The following is a 23,067-nucleotide window of genomic DNA, read 5'->3' as shown; positions in this document are numbered from 1 at the left end:
ATATCATCCCTACTAGTTTCCATAATTATTAGCTTTTCTGACCATCATATTGTAATGGTTTCAAAAGTAAATTTTCAGTGTTACGGCTCATGCCACAGCACGCTATAACCGAATTAATAACCTCTAGTATATTTCCTTATACTGTTATTAACCAACGATGTTTAAAAGAGTGGATTGTGAGCCATAATTTTTTTAATTCACTGCCTCACAGCTTTAGCTGAGCATGACGTTCTACCTGAGGAAAATTCTAATATTATTCCTACAGTTTAGGGATTTAAAGAGAGTTGGATGGATTGTATAATTAGGAAAAATAAAATACTTCACTGCGAGTGCGCACTGAACACTGTGTGGTCTTACTCGTAGTATTATTATTATTATTATTTTTATCACTGACATACTGTGCTAATTCAGGGTTTACCAGCGCTCGACCTATACCTCAACATAGCTGCAAAGCTAGGTCTGAGAGCCACAGGTTCTCAAGTCTGGTGTTCAATTCAATACTCTCGATTATGATGATATTTTAATAAGGATATATCATGATAATTATTTGTAGATATCGCCCAGCCTTACCACCCGCCAGTACATGTAGTTTATAGTCCAGGGTTTTGAGGTGTGTGTGTGGAATGTTTGCATTTGTTTTTGTTGTTGTTGTAAATGATGACTTCATATGTTTACTCAGGTAGCACCTACTTCCTCCAAACAGCATGGTGTGAATGTTGGTGTCAATGCTTCAGCCACAGCCTTCCAGCAGGCTAGTGGATACGGATCCCATGGATACAGCACTGGTAAGATATTCACATGCGCTTATCTGTGTCCTCACCCACATGATCTAAATCCATGTACAACTTGGACAAGTGGCCTTTAACAGCTGTGATAGAGAACTAGTCACCATGTGTTTCAGGAGTTGTGTAGTTATGGGAATGTCGCAGACTGCACCGTCCCTTCCGTACCCACAGGAAGTGTGTGTGCATGCTGGGTGTGGAGTGGCCAATACACTTGCTCTTCTTCCTCATTTTAAATCTCATTGAAACTGCCACACTCATGCCTGTTTTCTCGATGAGCAGATGTACTTATTTATTTATTTATTTATTTTACATAAACATACCGTTCATGTAATTCATTGTGGTTTCTTGGATGCCGAGTGTGTGTGAAACGAACGAGCAGAATCCGTGACACGACTTTAGATTTGCAGGTCAGGTGTGCGGCTAGTCTTTTTTTTTCCAGCTGTAGCTGCCCGGTTTGGTGAGGTTCGGTGAACCCGTGCTAGCAGTGCTGTTGGGGTGGTGAGGTCAGGGATGGGCTCGCTTTCAGGTGGTGGGACATCACATGCTTATTCATATGCTTCCTGCTTTTTTGCTCTCCACTTCTGTTCACCATGTGTTTGGTTCACAAGTCTACTTCTTACCTGCGCATTGCTTTCATTGGTCTCTTTCATACCTGCTGTCCACGTCCTGCTGTATTTCTTTCTCTTTTACCATTACATGCGTTTCCACGTCTTGCTAGCCTTTTGCTTTTTACTTTCATGTCCTATTTACTTATTTCTCAACACCCACTGATTATAACCTCTTTGCTTCTAACACAGCAGTTTTGCTTGTGCTTTCTTTTACTGCCTGTTCTTCCTCCCACTCCTTCCTTTTTCGTGCCTTGCCTGGTGTGTGTTTCTAATGCTGTGGGGCTGTGGCTGTGTGTGTGCCCGTTTGCAGGCTATGAGGATTTGGGCCAGGCTTCAGCAGGGAGCGGGGATTTCTGTAAGGGCGGCTACGGCAATGCTGTGGCTGCTGCTGCTGCCGCCGCCGCCGCCGCTTCTGCTCAAAACAAACCGGCCAGCTCAGTCACCGCGCCCGGAGTGGGTGAGTGCACACGCACGCCAAACGCCCTCTCTCTCTCTCTCCCTCTCTCTCTCTCTGTCTCTCTGTCCTTGTTTTCACTTGTCCAATCACTAGCACTAACCTCACAGGGGAAACTCAAAGCCACCCCAACGTTAGCCCCGCACTCCCGAGAGATTGTGTGAAGTACAGCATTGTTCCTTCCCCCCTCTTCCCGAACCATCGCCAGTCAGTTATTTTGTCATCTGCTTTATAATTATTATGTAATGATTTTATAGCATTGTATTCTCTATCTTGCTATCATTAAAAAGCAGAGCAGAGTGCGCGTCTGTTTCTGCTCTCTTTCCTGCCTGGAATTTCGCTGTCTTCTCCTGGCTTAAAGAGGTTCTGGAAGGTGGTGGAACTCTGTCTGTGATAGGGAAGCAGGTTGCAGTTTCGATTAGATCTCACTGTGTTTTATTTATTTATTTATTTATAATGAAATGAAAAATCTCGCAGCAGCACGCCAGCCCAGTGTCCGTGCCGAGTTAAACCTCCTGGTAGAATACTGTTTGTGTGTGTTTGGCAGATTTCAGTTAATTCACAAAGCCAGTGGTTTGCTCGCACCTAGCATTGAATCTGTGTACGCAAGGTCAGGTTAATCACTGAACTAGCTAGTTAGCTAACCGAATCACAAAGCTAACAAGCTAGCTACATTTACACAGTCTGATGGACGAATTTGGACACGATGAGGGCTTTAATTAAAGATTAATTAAAGTAAAGATAATTACAAGTTCGGTTAGATCAGAGCTGTCAATCATTTGAGGTAACGGGGCACATTACACTTAGTCCAATGTAAAGTGGGACGGACCAAATAAAGTCAGTTTAATGGACAAGCAAGACATCAGCAACTGCTCTTAAATGTGTTCATGCAAAATTATTTACACATAAATATGTAAAAGTTGAATTAGTATTCACCCAGTTGCTGTAAAAACCCCTACAGTGGTTCATTTGAAACATGGTTACGGCGTCAGAGCGACATCTTCGGCACAGTTTGAGCGTTTATTACCCGCAGTTTATTACTCTGTTCCTCCTAGTGCAGGAATATTCAGTTAAAATTGTGAAGGTCCAGTTATATAAAATTCCCAATAACAGTCTGAATAAGCAACTAAGATGAATAAATAGCTACAGTAGTTAACTTTTATTACTTAATGATTAGTTAGTGATTAGTTCATGGCTACTAATATAACAAGACATCAGATCAAGATTAAAATGTGTTTTATTCTAACATGCCTTCATAAACAAATAATGAGCATCAGGGCTGTTCTTTTAAATTAAAAAAATACTATGGGAAAAGTCTTATTTTAAAAAAATAAAATGAATATTAAGTCTTAGAAGTTAAGGAGTTGTACTAGCTGACAGTGGGATGTTTTATTTTGTCTTTGGCTTGATCTTTTTGTAGATCAGTATAATAATCTGTCTCAGTGAAGGGCTTCGTATGTTTTGCTAAACTCAGGCTATGCTAAACAAGCGTTCATCTGCGTGCTCTCTGTAAGACCCTGACCTAGCACTTCATTCATCTTTCATATTCCATATGAAACTGTTATACTGTTATGAGTTAGGCTTACTGGTCAACTAGTAAAAATGAATAGTCGTGCAACCCTTTATACAGACTTACATCTGCTTTCCAATGAGGTTTTAAGGAGAATTTTCAATTATATCTTCTGTCCTAAGAGCATGTCCTTAGTCTTCCATCTTTCTCGTCTCGGATGCCATCAACTTCTTTTTCCACGTAACTGTAGGTCTCTATACTGGGTGATGCATTATGGGATTTGGAGTCAATCACACTAAAATCAAATGGAATAGTTTTTAGACGCGGGTCAGCGTGAGTTCATGAGTGCCGTACGGTGCTATGCTACAGGACTGCTGTCAGTTATAGGTAGTGTGAAACCGTAGTAGCACCACGGGCCGTTTTTTGACAGCGGGTCTTGAGTGTGGCTCGTGGTCTGCACACTGCCCAGTTTATGATCCTTATGCCGTATTCAGTTTACCTCTGAAGTGGAAGTCTGAGCTTGGAATTACATCGTTCTCGACCTCTGTGTGTTCGAGCTACAAAGAGGGGGAAAAAACCACAGACGCCGCCGTGTTTGTCTTTTGTTAGCAACAAGCTAGCCAGCTAACTGTGATGAGTGATGTATATTTTCCTCCTCAAAACAGTGAACTGTAGAGTCAGTGTTATAGATTTTACACATGAATATGTCTGTATGTTGACTGATCTAAAGCAAATACATGTGTATCTACAGTATTAACTCATTTAAAGGTAAGGAGTGCTGTTTTGTCACTTGCTGAACTCGGGGCTGATGAGACCGTTATTCCTGAGGAGGAATTCTGAATTGAGGGGTGTTTTCTTTGTGGTGTGGTTTTTGTTTGTTTTCTTTGTTTTTTGTTTTTTTTTCTAGTCAGAGGTTAAAAATTACGACATTCAGTCAAATGCAGGATTATAAACAGTTTGTTTAGAATCTGCGATCAGCTGAATTCGTGCAGATTTTCGTGTAAACATAGCCAGTGATTGTGCATCTTGCACTGAGGAGAATAAACAGGATGTATAAATGTGATTGGTTGTTACTTTTTACTGTGAAACACGATTGGACCTTCAGGTACAAACAGAAGTTACAGAAGGTACCAGGACGCTGCTCCGGCTCACTTTAAACCATGCTTATAGGCCTAGTGCACTAATTAGCTGAGAAACCGATAATCACATCAGAATTAAAGTCGTATAAACCTGTACATGCAGATGCCATGAAGTGCTGTTATATCTGCAGTGTGACGTCCATCAGGAGATGACATCTGACAGATTCCCAATAGCAAGCAATAGTCAGCTCTAGGTTACAAGCCTCTCCAGAGAATTATTGTTGTTGTTGTTATTATTATTATTATTATTATTATTATTATTACATGGATGGATTTGGAATTTGTTTTCAAGCAAATTGTAGGAGTGTGAGATTAATAAATATTTTTAGTGTGTCTTTGTGTATATACGGTAATGTCTTGTAGTGGTTCACTTTAAGGTGTTTCTGCACACGTGTACTATGCTGACGTTGTATGATTTAAGAGTTGGATTGTACAGCTCTGAATATAAGCCAAGAGCTAATCAGTTTCTGATATTTCTCACAATCTGTGTGAATCACTGAGGTCCTGCCCTGGACCATCTCACACTGGTTTATGCATGAATACACTCCTTAAAATCTTCACCATGACATATAAAGTTGATGATGATGGCAGGCACCGTTGCTTGGCGCTCCAGTGCTTTGTGCCAGTACTGTTACAGAAGTCAGTGAATACCTTTTAGGTATTGAAAAAGTTGTTTGAGCTTCATGCGTTAATGTTTTTTTAAGCTGTGCTTGGAGGATTTAACACAACTGACACTGTTAAAAATGCACATTTTGCTGTAACATTTTGTCCTCCTGACTGTGTGATCAGCTTGTTAAAGGCCATAGGGGTTTCTGTATCAAAAATGGAGCTCTAATTACACTACATGACCAAAAGTATGTGGACACTTGACTAGCACATACCTGTGGTTCTTCCCCACACAATTGTATAGAGTGTCTCTGTGTGCTGTAGCATTACAGTTTCCCTTCACTGGAACTAAGAGGCCCAAACCTGTTCCAGCATGACAATGCCCCTGTGCACAAAGCGAGCTCCATGAAGACATGGTGTGTGAAGGTTGGAGTGGAAGAACTGGAGTGTCCTGCACAGAGCCCTGACCTCAACCCCACTGAACACCTTTGGGATGAACTGGAACACCGACTGAACCCCAGACCTCCTCGACATCCCAACATCAGCGCCTGATCTCACTAATGCTCCTGTAGCTGAATGAACACAAATCCCCACAGCCATGCTCCAACATCTAGTGGAAAGCTTCCCAGAAGAGTGGAGCTTATTATAACAGCAAAGGGGAAGAAATCTGGAATGAGATGTTCAACAAGCACATGTGGGTGTGATGGTCAGGGGTGCACATACTTTTGTCCATATAGTGTATAAATGAAGTCAGTTGGGAATGTAAACAGGTCTCTGTGCTTACTGACTCTGGCACCAGATCCTTGTACGTGCCAAACAAGCAGCTGCTATGGATAAGTTGAACATTATTTCCTACGTGTGTCTTGCTCTTTTTCCCCTTTACAACAGTTAAATCTTTGTCATACATTCTCTCATGCTGAGCTGTATTTGTTTTCTATAAACTTTTTTTTTTGTTGTTTTTTTTTTTTTTTTTTTTTTTTTTTTTTTTGGGGACTGGCTGGTTATGTTCCTGTGTGATGAGTAACGTTTGTGTGTCTCTTTCCATCAGGAGTCTCTGTTACATCCAGTAACACGGGTGTCCCTGACATTTCAGGGTCTGTTTACACGAAGACACAGGTGAGCGTCGACCCCAAAAGCCTTCATAGGATAAGAGTTTATATGAGAGAATTATTCGGTCTCTTTATTGTGCTTTGCTGTGTGTGTGTGTGTGTGTGTGTGTGTGTGTGTGTGTGTGTGTGTGTGTGTGTGTAGTCCTTTGAGAAGCAGGGTTACCACGCGGCGGCAGCACCAGGCGCCTCGTTCAGTGTGCCGTCAGCACTGGGCAGCGGCGGCCCCATCAACCCCCCGGCTGCAGCGCCCTACGCCCCCGCGCCCTTCATGCACATCCTCGCTCCTCATCAGCAGCCCCACTCGCAGATGCTGCACCACCACCTACAGCAGGACGCCCAGGTCAGCACCAGCCACCGTCCCAATCACTACACCATCATCCCGTTCATACTCATTACGTATATATCAACAAAACAACTGGACGACCCAAACATTAAACACAATCATTCATCTTTAACATGTAAAATATTTACTGATCTTTATTCTAACAAAAATCATTCTCAGTATTTTCTCTAAAAAAAAAAAAAAAAAAGTGTCATTGATGCCATTATCCTGCATTCACACTCTTGTGGTTGTGTAGCAAGTGCTACTACTGTGTGTGTGTGTGTGTGTGTGTGTGTGTGTGTGTGTGTGTGCGCGCATGTGCGCCGTCCATCCTGAGTGTTTTAGCTCCAATGTGAAAGCCTGGTAGCCTACAACACACTAATTACTGCAGTATACAATTTATTTGGCTTATAAAATGCTTTTCAAATGAGGTTTAATATTTTAATAAAGTGAAAGAGTGAAAATTGGTTGTTTGATTCGCAGTCTTCGTATTAGCTGTGTTTTGCAGATTAGCGGCATCTTATTCTAAGTAGTTAAACATGTTAAATAATACACTAACCACTGTGAGAATTGTTTTTGCTTTGCATGTTATGGGCCAGGCTTCGTATTAGCTATTAGTGATGGTCAGCTGTCTGCAAACGTTTGGCCGTATAGTGTAGCTGTAAATCTCTCGTCACTACCTGTACCCTAAAGCAGTTCTTTTACATGCCATTATTTTGCGGATTGCTCAGTTAGACAGATGTGAAGTGCCTTGGCTGTTGACTCATAACACAAAAGACAACTCTCATACAGATGTGACATTTTGAGCTGATGTGTATTTCTTATCCTACGGGTTCCCGGCCCTGCCTTGCACGTTGTAGTGAATTCCCTGCTCTAACACTCCTCATTCAGCTAACTGGCTAACTAACAGCCCTGACAGTTGAAGTGGGGGTGTTAGGAACAGGGAAAACACTAACCTGTGCAGGACTTTATAAAGCACATCTTATACAAGAGAGATTTCCCTGCTATAGTGCTGAAAACCTGTGATCATGCTCGTTTTGACCGTCTGTTGTTCCTTTTTTCCTCAGACTGGCTCCGGACAGCGAAGTCAGAACGCTTCCATTCAACAGAAGTCCCAGATCAACAAATCTACTTACAACAGCTACAACTGGGGAGGCAATTAATTGCCCTAGTTTCCAATCTGGTGAAAAAAAAAAAAAAAAAAAAAGGCTGAAATTAGGGGACCCTTCTCTTCCACCCTAAATCATCTGCGGCGCCATTCTTTCGCTTCTCCCTGTCCAATCGCCCTACAGTACTCCTCCATGCCCATGGTGGTACTCTACTAAAGCGGTAGCAGTGTGTGTGTGTTTGCGAGGGGTGACGACTGGGGAAGGAGTGTTGAAGGGGAAACTCCCAGCCAAGCATCGAGTGTTTGCAGTTTTATTGAGTTTAAGTAATAATACCCATCGCCTCTTCTTTCATTCTGTTATTATGTATGTAACATAGAGCTATTTTCTAAAGGAGTGTTTTTGTAACTGGTGGAAGAGAAGTTGGGATTATGGTTTGGCGGGGAGTCTCCTGCCCCTAGTTGCACCCTGCTTGATTTAACCCAAGAAATATGTATCAAAGGTTATACACGAGGGCACAAAGATATGACAGATGTTCCAGGTGTGTGGGAATGTGAGTTTTCTAGAAACCCTTTGTTTCTCCTGCTTAAATGTGAGTCTGTAATAAGGGTATAAATGGACTCCATTTTGTTTGAACCCCTTCAGTCATCCCCAAATTATTGTACAGGCTTGGCAAATGAAGAGGACGCTGTTCACGTGCATATCCATGTTCTTTATATTAAGCATAAGGTTTTTTTTTTTTTTTTTCCCTCTTTTTCCCCCAAGGAAGGAGGGGTTGTTTACGCTTACCTTGGCACGACCTTTGAGGCATCGCTGTCTGTTTGCTCTTATTGGAGAGGTTGGCGTATACTTACATCACCTTGTATGTGCAAGTGTGTACCCCACACCATTTCCTCCTCAAACATCATATGTGGCAATGTTCTGCTCCCTTTCCCATATTTTATTGATTTTCTGTTGATTAGAGAAGTATGAATGGATAGATTTGTATTATCAGTTTTTTTTTTTTTTTTTTTTTTTTTTTTTTTTGTCAGTGGCTCTTTCTTTTTGTACTGTGCGTTTTAAAAAAAAAAAAATTAATGGATAAATTTGTCCTGTACATACATATACATATATATAAAAACACAAGTACTGTAGTCCACGTTTGTTCGATGGCTTTCCCCCTCCTGAATCCTTTACACATAGACCTAACGTTTGTTTCATATTTTTTTTTTATTTTGTAATATATATAAATATAAATATTAAGTAAATAAACAAGAAAAAGACATTTTCATCATTTTGGATGTGAATGTCTTTTTTAAGAAAACAATTTTGGATGTCCTGTGCCTTCTGTCTTTCATTTTGTGTGTGTTTAACTAAACTGGAAAACTGAAGGATAATGGAACGTCAGCTGAGGGATGTGTGGAGGTCTTGGAAAACCAGTCAGATGTTGCTGAGGCTGAATTCTGGCTGAAAATCAGCTAGAAATAGAGAAAAAAAAATTTGGGGTCAGAATTGAGTTTTTCTGCCTATAATCATTTGACCCCTCTTCTTTAAGAAACTATATATAAATATATTACCATATATAAATATATTAAATGTATATAAGTATATTTCATTAAAACGGTGTGTAAATCTTTATTTTTTTTTACTTTTCGCTTGGCTGCTGGCCTGCGAAAGCCATGTGGGGTAAGGAGCCCATTTAATAAATGCTGTGGTGAAAAGTTTGTCTAAAATCCTTCTAGTTAAGTGCCATTTCCTCACAGTGAATGTAAGTCAGGCTTTGATCACATTTTTGGAAAACTTTGTGCCGAAACAAAATGGATGAGGCTCGTCTTTAAATGCTGCAAGTGACTTTTACTAGAGAATGATTTGGATGATGCTGATAAATCAAAGCGATTACACTTTTTACATTTCCCAATGTAAACTCATAACTCTGAGACTTATTATTATTAATTATATATATATATATATATATATAAGCAGATTAGGTTATAAATGTAGAGGTCGGTGAGGGTCTTGCTTATCTCAAGATATTATTAAATAATTACTGAATTATTAAACAGAATATAGAAATAAGTTATTAAGGACTCGGAACATTTGTGTTAAATATAATTACTTCAGCAAATGTTGGCTCTTTTGATATAAAATAAATTACATTAAACATGGAATGCTGCAGGATGAGTGGGACTTGTGGAAATCCTGGCAGTCTGTGGTCTATGAGAAAAGGCTGGTATGAAGATAGACTGATTTTATGGTCATGTTGCCACAAAGCACACAATTGTATAGAGTGTCTCTGTGTGCTGTAGTGTTACAATTTCTCTTCACTGGAACTAAGAGGCTGAAACCTGTTCCAGCATGACAATGCCCCTGTGCACAAAGCGAGCTCCATGAAGACATGGTGTGTGAAGGTTGGAGTGGAAGAACTGGAGTGTCCTGCACAGAGCCCTGACCTCAACCCCACTGAACACCTTTGGGATGAACTGGAACACCGACTGAACCCCAGACCTCCTCGACATCCCAACATCAGCGCCTGACCTCACTAATGAATGAATGAACACAAATCCCCACAGCCACGCTCCAACATCTAGTGGAAAGCTTCCCAGAAGAGTGGAGCTCATTATAACAGCAAAGGGGAAGAAATCTATATTAATGCATGTTGTTTTGGAATGAAATATCCAATGAGCTCATATAGGTGTGATGGTCACATGTTCATATACTTTTGGCTTTACAGTGTATATATGTAATATCAGTCATTTAACACTGTTGCACTTCATGAACAGAAAAGCGAGAGCATTTTTCAGCTATTCAAACTGAAGAATGTGGAGATCCTAATATCACAGAACTGTTGTCCATGTGGAAGTTGGATCAGATGTGGTTGCACTGTGCTAGCCACTGGGTATTTGGCCTACATTTAAAGTGATGCAGCGTGATGTGTGTGCCATTATGTAAAGATATTTATGATTAATAATGAGAACAGCTCAGTGTGGTTTTAATACTAAGGGAGTAAATAAGGGGCCATTAGATTTCTAGCCTCGCCCCTGCATGCAGGAGTGTGAAGCAGCTGTTGCTGTGTTGTGCACTGAGTCTCTGCACAGGGATGAGCAGTCCTGCAGGGTTTTAATCAGACACCAGCTGAGGGAGGGAGGTGTCTGTCTGTGTTGTATTCTCGGTTTTGCTGGGACAAGGACATCACTTTTATACACGAGTCATTATTTCAGAATATTGGATATTGATTATTTTTATTAAGTGGGCACGTGCACAGTTTTCTGACAAATTCGATTATTTTGGCAGTGCCACTTTCTGTGGCGCAGATTTTATTTAATTTATGTTGCACTCGACTTACATCTGAATTTACACCGACTTACTCGGAATTACATCATTTTCGAGCTACAGAGTGGAGGAAGAAACATGGACGCCTCCATGTTTGTGTTTTTGTTAGCAACAAGCTAGCAGCTAACTGTGATGAGTGATGTATATTTTCCTCCTCAGAACAGTGAAGTGTACTCAGTGTTATACATGTAAAGAGTGAATATGTCCTTATATTGACTGATCTAAAGCTAACTCGTGTATATACAGTATAAATACAGTATAAACAGTATATACAGCTGCTGTGTTTACTGTTGATGCTGTGAGCCGCCATGTTGATTTGTTGGGCTGAGAGACCGAGTAGCAGGGGGCAGACTGTACCGTGTGGATTATACATCCTGTTGTATGCTTGTATGGATGGAAAGTTTAGTGTTTCGACCTGTTTAATAGCAACTAATTCACTGTACTTATCTCTCAACTTAATTGCATATAAGGTTTAATTTGGAGTCCAAAAGAGGCTTTCCAGCCGAACTCCCCCTACGCTAGGCCGCTGGATAGTCGGTTCCTCTACGTCGTCATCACCGCGATCACGTGACGTGACTTGCCGTATTGCATCTTATGGCTGTTCGATGACAGTTCACAACCTTTTAACAATAAATGAGTGTATTTGATCTTTTCCGCGGGTTTTTTGGGGTGCCAGGAGGCCGCTACCCTGGCGGTGACCGGAGGTGAGTGCTTTTTTCAGCTTGTAGACAGGTCCATGCAGAAAGGAGTCCACTATTAAAGCTTTCATTTCCAACCAGCTGTATTTCATCAGACTCTAAACAGGAAAATGCGCATTCCTCTGACTGCTGACTGGATTTCAAGATGAAACTGTTCGTGTTCTTTAACCTCAGAGTTAGAATAATAACAAACTAAATAACTAAACTAACAAACTCTTCCTTACCCGAGTCATTTTACTGCATTCGACTAAAGTGCTCAACTCAGAGTTCAGCAAGTGACGTCGAATCAACATGGCGGCTCACAGTATGAACAGTAAACACATCAGCACTTCTGACCTATAAATGAGTTTCACTGTATATACAGGCATTAGCTTTACTTATTCACTTATTAAGTCTATAACACTGACTATACAGTTAGTGCTAACAGCTTGTTGCTAACAAAAGATGAACATGGAAGTATCCACTTTATACACCATATGTCCAAAAGTATGTGCACCCCTGACCATTAGCCCCATATGTGGTTCTTGCCCAAACTGTTGCTACAAAGTTGAAAGCACACAATTGTACAGAATGTCTCTGTATGCTGTAGCATTACAATTTCCCTTCACTGGAACTAAGAGGCCCAAACCTGTTCCAGCATGACAATGCCCCTGTGCACAAAGCGAGCTGAATTATCCCACTGATCTTTGGGATATTTTTGAACACAGAGTGAGATCCTTCTCACTCTGATATCAGACCAACTCCATATTAATGCCTATGGTTTTGGAAAGGGCATGTATGGGTGTAATGGTCAGGGGTCCACTTACTTTTGGCCACATAGTGTAGCCTGAATGCATGAATTCCTCTTCTCAGAGCTAGTTATTACTAACAGCTGGTTTTCAGTCACTGCATGTTTTTTAAAGCATTACAGCAAACGCTAGGTTTATTTATTGTTTATTTAAAGGGTAACTTTGAGCTTCTTTTTGCAGGGATCCCTTCTTTGATGGGTTGACCCATGATGATGATGATGATGATGATGAAGTGGAGGATAGATTTCATCACGATTCCATGGACAGGTTTGACGATGTGTTCAGATTTGGTTTCAGTTTTGGGCCAAATGGAATGCGCATCCAGGAGCCACAAATGTTTGGCCAAATATTCCGGGACATGGAGGACATATTTGCTGGTTTAGGCCACTTCGGTCGTGGTACGCTTCATCTCTTCAGCTCTTACATACTGTTGTATTCTTTATAGACTGTTTTTTTTAAAAATCCAACCCAGGTAATCACTTATCATGACTGTCAGTATGAACTTCTAAACCCAAAATCAGGTCTGCATCTAAAATCTGTTTAACAGTTATCTTTAGAGTCTGACACACACACTGCTGTTTGACCATTTTTCGGGTCACTGGCTGCATTCTGCTAAGGGTGGTCGAGTGGTTTTTCCCTCGTCATACCACTACACACTATTCTCACGAATAAAGGTCATAATTTGTCATTTCCAACTTCCAAAGTGATGCAGTTCGAGTTCCAACTTCCCACTTCAGAGGTACAGTGGCTTGCAAAAATGTTCAACCCCCTTAAAAGTCATCAGATTCATCTGGATTACAAATGACACTTAGCTTGCTCCAGCCAGTATTTTTACTGCAAACCAATATGCTTTTTAAGTAAATTCATTATTTGTTAGGCAGATATAAAAAAAAATTAACTGAGAAATGCTGCTTGCATAAGTATTCTTTCAGATTAGAACTTGGTAAAACCTCCTTTTGCTTCAGTAACAGCTTTAAGTGTGTTGGGGTCAGTTCCTACCTGCTCTGCACACTGTTTGAGACTGATTTTCACCCATTCTTCCTTTATGCTCCAGGTTCTTCAGGTTGGTTAGATGTTGTTTGTTGACTGGAATTTTTAAACAGTGCCACAGATCCTGAGAGATTCAGAATGAGATTCAGATCTGGACTTTGACTTGGCCACTGTAGAACCTTTTTTGTTTTTGATCACTTCTGCATTGCTTTGGCCTTGTGTTTGGTGCCATTGTCCTGCTAAAAGGTAAAGTTTCTCCTAAGCTGGACTTTTTTTTTTTTAGCAGACTGAAGCAGGGTCTCTTGTAGTATCCCACTGTATTTTGCTCCATCTATTCTTCCTACAATTTTGACAAGAAGCCCAGGTTCTGAGGATGAACAGTGTTCCCAGAGCAGGATGCCGCCACCATTTTCACTGGTGCTAACTGAGCTATGGCCTGTGTTAGGTTTGCACCACACATAGCGTTTTGAAACTTGCGCAAATACAGTATCTCCCAAACAAACACATCTTCACTGGGTCACTCTCATGCTTTCATATGGCTCTTCCTGAGCAATGGTTTCTTTCTAGCCACCCTCCCATACAGTCCTCAGTTATGTAGAGCTCTTGAAATAGTTGTCTGGTGCACCTTCACTCCACTCTCAGCCACTGTACTCTGCAACTCCTTCAGAATGACTGTTGGCCTTACTGTGGCTTCCCTCATTAGTCTCTGTCTTGTTTTTGCTCTGTGTTTTGAGGTAGGGCTTGAGGTAGTATCTAGGTAGTGCTTGGGTGGTGCGATGCAGCTTCCACATCCTCACTATCGATCCAACAGTGCGTACTGGGATGTCCAACCTCTTAGATATAATTTTACACAGTCTTCACAGTTCACCTGAGGTGGTTTTTGTTCAGAAAATGGGAGCTGTTTTAATATTTCACAGACGAAGGCCAGTTGTAAGTCAATCGTGTCCTCGTTAAGACAAAACCTTTCATCTGGAGCTTCTGGAACCTGGGGGTTGAATACTTATGCAAGCAGCATTTTTACTTTTTGACCAATAATTAAATTTATCCTTGAAAAAAATGAATATGTGTATTTATTATTTGTTATTTTGACATGTCTGATAAATTCCAGGGGGGTTGAATACTTTTGCAAGCCACTGTGAGTGGAATTCAACTTTGCTCTCAGCACAGCTCCAGAATTTCATAAACACCTGTCTAAGGAGGACAGATCTGCAGATCTGATGATCAGAAATGAAAATACTTGGCACATGTAGTATTAACATGTGTCTTGATCAGTGGACATATTTTTGTGTGTTCTTGTCTCAGCTTCACTATTGGCAGAGGACTAATTAACTTTTACTAATCATGTGGACAAAAATGGTATGTGGTAATACTTCAGTCATGGTGTTACTTTTGAGAATGGAAGTTGGCTTTGAATAATCAAAACACTATTTCTATGACTACTAATAATAATTTGTGGCTTTTTATTTAATTTGAAACCTCAGAAAATGTGAAGTTTTATCCCACATAATACTGCAACATTATGGGGAAAAAAAAAACCTTGACACATACAGAATGAAGCCGTTTTTCCTCATCACTGATCATCTTTGGCTTGCTGTAATGTTTTCTTCTTTTTCTCAGATTTGCCCAGTATTGAGGCTCCACCTCAGGAGAAACCAGAGGACAGCAACAGGAGAGGAGGAAGAAGTAGGAACTCTCTCAGAGACTTCATGTTGAAGAACCCAGACGATTCTGCCTCTAATTCCCCTTCTGTAGCACCTAGAGACGTGGATCCTTCATCACCTGGTGGCCCAAGTGTACCCAGGAGCCCTTTCCATCACAGGACACCATTCTCCAGGGTGAGACACGTACATTCAAATTTTAATTCATTTTAAGTCAAAAGCAACATTTCCCAAGTACAAGGTGAATAAGGAGGTCCTGTTGGTGAAGATATCAACGTAAATTCTACTAATATGATTTGCATCACAATAAAAGTGTTGTAACGTTCTGTAACAGATTTTAAAGGAAGAATTTTAATGTTTATGAAAGTTTTTTTTTAATTATTTCAGTTTAAGGACATTTGGAGTGATGGACCAAGACAAAGGGAGGACGAAAAAAAAGAGGATGGAGGTGAGTCATTTCCACACATGGCTCATGATCTGATTAGAATGTTTGTCTCCGTATCTCTTAAATCTCTGAAGACATACAGTAGACTGCATTCAACTTACTTTTTACAGTCAGAACGCATTTCCGATCTCTGGACGCCCTGCAAGTTTGTCTTTTGTTACCAATAAACTAGCTAAGTGTGATGAGTGATATATGTTTTCCTAATATTTTCGTAATTTTGCCTCTGTACACCACCAGAATGGATTTGAAATGAAGTAATCAAGATGTGATTGAATTGTAGACTTTCAGCTTTAATTCAAGGGGTTTAAAAAATATTTCATTCATCATTTAGGAATTACAGCCATTTTTACAGAGTCCCTCCATTTTCCCAAGCTCAAGAGTAATTGGACAATTGACTATTAAGCAGTTTCATGGCCAGCTGTGGCCTGTTTCCTCATTATTTCATGACATATTAAGGAGATAAAAGGTCTGGAGTTGATTCCAAGTGTTGAATTTACATTTGGTAGCTGTTCATGGGAACTCTCACTATGCGGTACAAAGAGGTGTCAGTGCAAATAAGGGAAGCCATTATTAGGCTGAAAAAACAAAACAGACCCATCAGAGAGATAGCAGAAACTTTAGCAGTGGCCAAATCAACAATTTGGTATATTCTTAAAAAGAAGGAATGCACTGGCAATCTCAGAAACACCAAAAGGCCTGGAAGACCACAGAAAACAACTAAAGTGGATGATCACAGAATTCTTTCCTTGGTGCAGAAAAACCCCTTCACAACATCTAGCCAAGTCAAGAACACTCTGGCCGAGGTAGGAGTATCATTGTCAAAGTCTACAATCAAGAGAAAAAACCTGACCAGTTCTGATGCAAGATTAATTTGTACCAGAATGATGAAAAGAAGAGTATGGAGAAGAGTATGGATAAAGAGAAGAGTATGGAGAAGGAAAGGAAGGGCTCATGATCCAAGGCATACCACATCATCTATCAAACATGTGGAGGAAGTGTTATGGCATGGGCATGTATGGCTGCCAGTGGAACTGGGTCACTGGGGTTTATTGATGATGTGACTGCTGATAGAAGTAGCAGGATGAATTCTGAAGTGTATAGCTTCACAGTACACATGGATAATGACTCAAAACATACTGCAAAAGCAACCCAAGAACTTCTTAAGGCAAAGAAATGCAATGTTCTTAAATGGCCGACTGAGTCACCTGACCTCAACTCAATTGAGCTGCTTTTCACTTACTGAAAACAAAACTGAAGGCAAATAGACCCACAAACAGGCAGCAACTGAAGGCAGCTGCAGTAAAGGCCTGGCAAAGCATCTCAAGGGAGGAAACTCAGCATTTGGTGATGTCCGTGGGCTCCAGACTTCAGGCAGTCGTTGCAAAAGATTTGCATCCAAGTATTAAAAAATAATCCTAATATTTATGATTGTTAGTTTGTCCAATTACTTTTGAGTCTGTGAAAATGGAGGGACTCTGTAAAAAAATGGCTGTAATTCCTAAACAGTTAATGCAATATTTTTGTTAATCCCCTTGAATTAAAGCTGAGAGTTTCCACTTCAGTCACATTTTGATAACTCATTTAAAGATAAGAAGTGCTGCTGTGTTTACTGTTCGGTGTTCTGTTTGGTTTTTACGAGTTTACAAATTAAGATTTTCTTAAGCCTGTTTGAACTAAGTGATGAACATCACACAAGCATTTCGTTTTAATCTTATAATCAAATAAGCTTTCAAATAGGTTTTGCAGTTTGTCTAATCTTACTCAAATAAGGCCTTAGCTCAAACAGCAACATTCTCATCTTGGCTGAACTACCTTTTGTATATATATATACACACACACACACACACTCAGGTACCAGTGCAACATTACTGGAAAAGCAGCATTCTTTGCCTCACTACGTCACACACTATCGGATGACAAAAACCTACATCTCATGTGCTGTGCTGGAGTGTTAGTTATTGAAACAAAATCAGGAAAATGTCAAAATGATAACATGCTAGTTAACAGACATTTGATCTGAAGGCCATAAGTAAGTTAAATTATTCTTCAGCTATTTTTTAACATGAAAAAACAAAGCCATGTTGTGACGCACCATTACAAGACCAGACTTTCTTTTTACAGTCCCTGTGCAACTTGTTGGTGTAGTGTGCATTCTTTTTTCCACTGTGAGTTATGAATTACGCAGCATGTGCATAAAGGCCTCTTTATGACAGAAAGTTTTATAATTCTAGCCTTTGTAGAGACAGGTTGCACAAATACTGTTGAAGATTTGGGTTTGTGTGTAGTGTACTTCACGAGTATGCACTTGTTCAGTGATTGCAAAACAACACCATGGATGCCTCACATGACGTTTACAGATGATGTGGGTTTGTTTCTTGCTATACCCTGTCTCAAATCTTCTTCTGCTCTGTGTAATGGACTTTGAACTAAACGATAAGTGAGGTTAAAAGTGAGATTAAAAGGTAACAAATGAAAATAGATAAATATATTTGGAACGGAGCCTCTCTTTTTTTCCTCCTTAGTTTTTTTTCTGACTTTTTTTTTTTTTTTTTTCCCCAGATCTAGATTCTCAGGTGTCTTCAGGGGGACTGGACCAAATCTTAACGCCAGCTCCCTCACAGCCAAAAACACGATCCTTCTTTCAGTCTGTAACAGTTACCAAAGTGGTTAAGCCTGATGGGGTGAGTGATCCTGAAACTCTTCTCCCAGTTTGTCCATTTGCCAGTTTCCTCCCACTAGCTAGCTCTCTTCAGTCATACAGCACCCACCAACTGGAGAGCGTGAGGGCTAACACGGCCTTCCTGTGAGACATGTGAAGCCGGCCACACATTGTGTTGCCACCACAGTGCAGTTTAATTCTCGAATCTGATTGGTCAGAAGGTTTGCATTATTTTTGTATAAACGCATGGCACGGCTCAGCTAGTAGTTCTGGCTGTAACATGAATGACAGGTTTATATTAATGCACTCGTTCTAATACGTTATTGTTTCTATAGTAACAGCACGTACACAGGGACAGGAATGAAAACTGTTGTTTAACAAAGAAAAAATGTATAATTGTTGATGTGGTGGGTTTGTTTTTATTAGGAGACATTTATTTAACATTTATAGAAGGAGTCTCAGCTGTCAGTGCTTTTGTAAAGTTTCCCAGAAAGTCTTCAGTTTACACTTTCTGGTTTCTTGGTAAACTGACAAGCGACAGGCAGGCAGACAGGCAGACAGACAGACAGGCAGACAGACAGGCAGACAGACAGGCAGACAGACAGGCAGACAGACACGCAGACAGACAGGCAGGCAGACAGGCAGGCAGACAGGCAGGCAGACAGGCAGGCAGGCAGGCAGACACCATTAAATCTAACTATAAACCGTTAAACTGTGGGACGTGTCGTTCATTAATAAATTAAGCATTGTAATTACGTAAATCACTTCAAAGTGGTAACAGATTATTTTTGTAAAACCGCACGGTCTGGAGTGTGTTATGCTTTACGTAATTGTCAATGAACTTTGAGTGCATTTCAGGAATTCCATGAGACGTACCATGGATATGCATTAAATCATATTCCTTTATATGGTGTGTGTGTGTGTGTGTGTGTGTGTGTGTGTGTGTGTGTGTGTGTGTGTGTGTGTGCACGCATGTACAGACAGTAGAAGAGAGACGTACAGTCAGGGATGGACAGGGTAATGAAGAGACTACCGTGATCCGCTCAGGAGGCCCTGGTGGTCAGGAAGGTCCACATGATGAGCCTGCTTCTCCCACACTAGGTCAGCTCTCTCACCCTGACGCTCTGAACCTGCATCCATCCAAACAAACGAGAACATAATGCTCTCAGTAAGGAGCAATTGTAGAAAGGCTGTAGAAACTTCACAAGCTGCATGAACCAAGAATAATGTTAAATAATATTTAATTATATAACTATTTAATAATCACTGTTTGTAATAAAATTAGCACTTTAGTGTTGTCTTTTTAAAGATGAGTAATGTCTCCTAGCTATGAAACATTTCATATGCTATAATAATTATTCAGGTTTTAAATTGCGCTTCATGTTCTCAGGTGGTCCCGGGCCTTTCTCTGACATGCAGGATGAGTTCTCCATGTTCTCCAAGTTCTTTGGTGGCTTCAGAAGGTGAAAAGTGAGAAGACTAGAAGTGCTTCTGAGGATGAGACACAGGAATAAAGACACTGACCATTACACACTGCTTCAGCACTATTTATCCTCATTTTGCTTCTTTTTTTCAGAACTGCTTACTGACATTTATTAATCTTTTAAATACTTTAAAGTCTTTTGATTTGGAATGTATATAAACATAAAAAGTATATAAATATACTATACTTTATGAATGTTCTTGCAGGGGACATGCTGTTTACTGTCCTGAGAAGTTTTACAAATGAATATTAAAGCAACTAAAAATGACATTTGCTCAATTTTCCCCTTTCATTTTCATGGCTGGTTATTTATTTTTGCACTAGCGCTATGAGGTTATATAGTTAAAGTGTAAGCATAATCAGCTGCATTGGAAGAACTGTAAAAACTCCATGTCTGTTTTAGGTTTATTAATCATGTACAAGCTCTCTGCCTCCCTGTAAAGGCACACACACTCACTGTGTATTGGGTATCAAGGTGCAGCAGTGCTTTAGTAAGCTACATCCACGGCACTCACATCAAAACACCAGTATATACGCTATATGACCAAAAGTATGCGCACCCCTGACCATCACATCCATGTGTGGCTCTTTCCCAAACTGTTGCCACAAAGTTTGAAGCACACAATTGTATAGAATGTCCCTGTATGCTGTATCATTACAATTTCCCTTCATTAAGAGGCCCAAACCTGTTCCAGCATGACAATGCCCCTGTGCACAAAGCGAGCTCCATGAAGACATGGTGTGTGAAGGTTGGAGTGGAAGAACTCGAGTGTCCTGCACAGAGCCCTGACCTCAACCCCACTGAACACCTTCGGGATGAACTGGAACACCGACTGAACCCCAGACCTCCTCGACATCCCAACATCAGCGCCTGACCTCACTAATGCTCTTGTAGCTGAATGAACACAAATCCCCACAGCCACGCTCCAACATCTAGGGGAAAGCTTCCCAGAAGAGTGGAGCTTATTATAACAGCAAAGGAGGAACCAGCTCCATATTAATGCTCATGGTTTTGGAAAGAGATGTTCAACAAGCACATATGGGTGTGATGGTCAGGGGTGTGCATACTTTTGGCCATACAGTGTACATAAGTGTTGATTTTAACCAGCTAACTGCCAAGTACATTATAATAGCAAAGTTTGTGCAGATAATAAATGGTACCAGAACCTGTCAAGTAGCAATCAGACACCTACATTCTTCATTCATGCTAACTGCTTACCCAAGTGCAGTGTTCACAAGGCTGTATGACCCCTACATAACCCCTTAACTGACATACACCTGCTTAAACATTTATAAAGGCTTATTCCAACAGGTGTTAAGTGTTGTGTCATTAACAGTTTAATCATTTCTGATGCTGCCTTCACATATCACTCTAATCTAATCTGAAGGTTGTGGGTTCGAGTCTCAGGTCCGGCAGGGATTGTAGGTGGGGGGAGTGAATGACCAGCGCTCTCTTCCACCCTCAATACCAAGACTGAGGTGAGACCCTTGAGCAAGGCACCGAACCCCCAACTGCTCCCCGGGCGCCGCAGCAAAAAAGGCTGCCCACTGCTCCGGGTGTGTGTTCACGGTGTGTGTGTGTGTATGTGTGTGTGTGTGTTCACTACTGTGTGTGTGCACTCGGATGGGTTAAATGCAGAGCACAAATTCCTAGTATGGGTCACCATACTTGGCCACAAGTCACTTCACTTCACTAATCAAATAACAGATTTTTATTGATTGTAGCTCAGCAACTCAGTCAGTTTTTTGTCAGATTTTTTTTAATTAAAAATCATATATATATGATATATGTTTACTTTAAAGGCAGAGACAGTATAGCCTACATAACTGTCATGGTATTATTATGACATTACACATAACCCTGTTGTTACAGGTTGAAAAACAGCAGATTTTTGGGTTTATGTTACCAGACAAAGTGCTGAGTTCAGCAGACCATGCAGAGACTCAGTGCAGAGCTACAAAGTCAACTGCTCAAACTCTTGGAAAGTTCTTATTTGTTGAAATACAAATGACCTCTTCTGAGAGAGCATATTTCTTTACAAACTGCAACATGCATTATGGCTGCATCACCTACATACACACTAACACACTGAAGTGAATGATTAGGTTTCCTGAGTGCGCTAAATGTTCTACACTAAACCTCTAGATTTTAAAAACTAAATTCTGAACTACCTAATGCACTGTATAGTGAATACGGAGTAGTTTAACACCTCTGCACTGTTATCCTTGTTACATCCTGTAGGTGGCCCTTGTGCTTTCCATGTAGATGCCTCTTCATATCCTTAGCCGGATTATGGAAGAAACATTATGAAAAATTTGGGCTAATATAACCATGTAACCCAATATAATTTTTTATTCAGAATATCACAGTTAGAGAATCATTGTTGGCATTAAGTAGTTTAACAAATCAGAAAAAATACAGATGATTAAATATACTTCTATCAGTGTTTCATCTAGTATACACCGATCAGCCATAACATTAAAACCACTGCCAGGTGAAGTGAATAACACTGATTATCTCTTTACAATGGCACCTGTCAAGGGTTGAGATATATTAGGCAGCAAGCGAACAGTCAGTTCTCGAAGTTGATGTGTTGGAAACAGGAAAAATGGGCAAGTGTAAGGATCTGAGAGACTTTTGTGATGGCTAGACGACTGGGTCAGAGCATCTCCAAAACGGCAGGTCTTGTGGGGTGTTCCCGGTATGCAGTGGTTAGTACCTACCAAAAGTCGTCGAAAGAAGTTCAACAGGTTAACCAGCGAAAGGGTCATGGGCGTCCAAGACCAGGAAGTGAAGGCCAGCCTGTCTGGTCCAATCCCACAGAAGAGCTACTGTAGCACAAATTGCTGAAAAAGTTAATGCTGGCTCTGATAGAAAGGTGTCAGAACGCATCACAGAGTGCCTACGCTGACCCTGTCTACTGCTGAAAACGCCTACAGTGGGCACGTGAGCGTCAGAACTGGACCATGGAGCAAGAGAAGAAGGTGGCCTGGTCTGATGAATCATGTTTTCTCTTACATCGTGTGGACAGCCGTGTGTGTGTGTGTGTCGCTTACCTGGGGAAGAGATGGCATCAGGATGCACTATGGGAATTCTGGGAAGTCTGAATCTTTGCGAATAAAGTTTATTCTGTTAAATTCAGGGTTTGCATCTCATCACTTTTAAATTAATTATTTAACTTACTTGATGAGGTCTTGATGTTTATTGCACTTTGTTGATTCTTTTTTCATATGATTTTCTGATTATGATGATTTCCTCAGTCACATGTGTTACAGCTGCTGGTGTTGGTTTTGTGTTGTTGCCCCCATGGTGGGCATGGTCATCAGCTCCATCCTCCACCTCATTGTTATCCAGTGGCATTTATCAGAGCCTCAGAAAGGAATGTGTAAAACCGATG

At 40.7% G+C, this 23,067-nt stretch overlaps 2 protein-coding genes across 5 annotated transcripts in view; both read left to right on the top strand.

Moving 5' to 3' along the window:
* The window catches only part of ubap2l (ubiquitin associated protein 2-like), a 35,990-nt gene extending 27,045 nt beyond the window's left edge, over window positions 1-8,945 (top strand). For 3 of the 4 annotated variants that reach the window (XM_053231227.1, XM_053231228.1, XM_053231226.1), the window contains exons 25-29: window positions 680-785; window positions 1,704-1,850; window positions 6,151-6,218; window positions 6,354-6,551; window positions 7,601-8,945. In XM_053231227.1, the coding sequence (XP_053087202.1) occupies window positions 680-785; window positions 1,704-1,850; window positions 6,151-6,218; window positions 6,354-6,551; window positions 7,601-7,696 (615 nt within the window). In that variant the 3' untranslated portion in view covers window positions 7,697-8,945. The remainder of the gene's footprint in view (window positions 1-679; window positions 786-1,703; window positions 1,851-6,150; window positions 6,219-6,353; window positions 6,552-7,600) is intronic. The other variant, XM_053231229.1, reaches the window with a different exon arrangement.
* A 2,518-nt stretch (window positions 8,946-11,463) lies between these two features.
* On the top strand, window positions 11,464-19,937 carry hax1 (HCLS1 associated protein X-1). The gene is made up of 7 exons (XM_026928604.3): window positions 11,464-11,652; window positions 12,615-12,832; window positions 15,042-15,259; window positions 15,470-15,530; window positions 18,087-18,208; window positions 19,167-19,287; window positions 19,577-19,937. Exons 1-7 carry the CDS (start codon window positions 11,582-11,584, stop codon window positions 19,651-19,653), a joined length of 888 nt encoding a protein of 295 aa, XP_026784405.1. The 5' UTR covers window positions 11,464-11,581; the 3' UTR covers window positions 19,654-19,937.
* Window positions 19,938-23,067: the final 3,130 nt, after the last annotated feature.

This window comes from Pangasianodon hypophthalmus, chromosome 29 (assembly GCF_027358585.1).
Source record: "Pangasianodon hypophthalmus isolate fPanHyp1 chromosome 29, fPanHyp1.pri, whole genome shotgun sequence".
In the NCBI taxonomy this organism is placed as follows: Eukaryota; Metazoa; Chordata; class Actinopteri; order Siluriformes; family Pangasiidae; genus Pangasianodon; species Pangasianodon hypophthalmus.
This window is presented reverse-complemented; position numbering and strand designations above follow the sequence as displayed.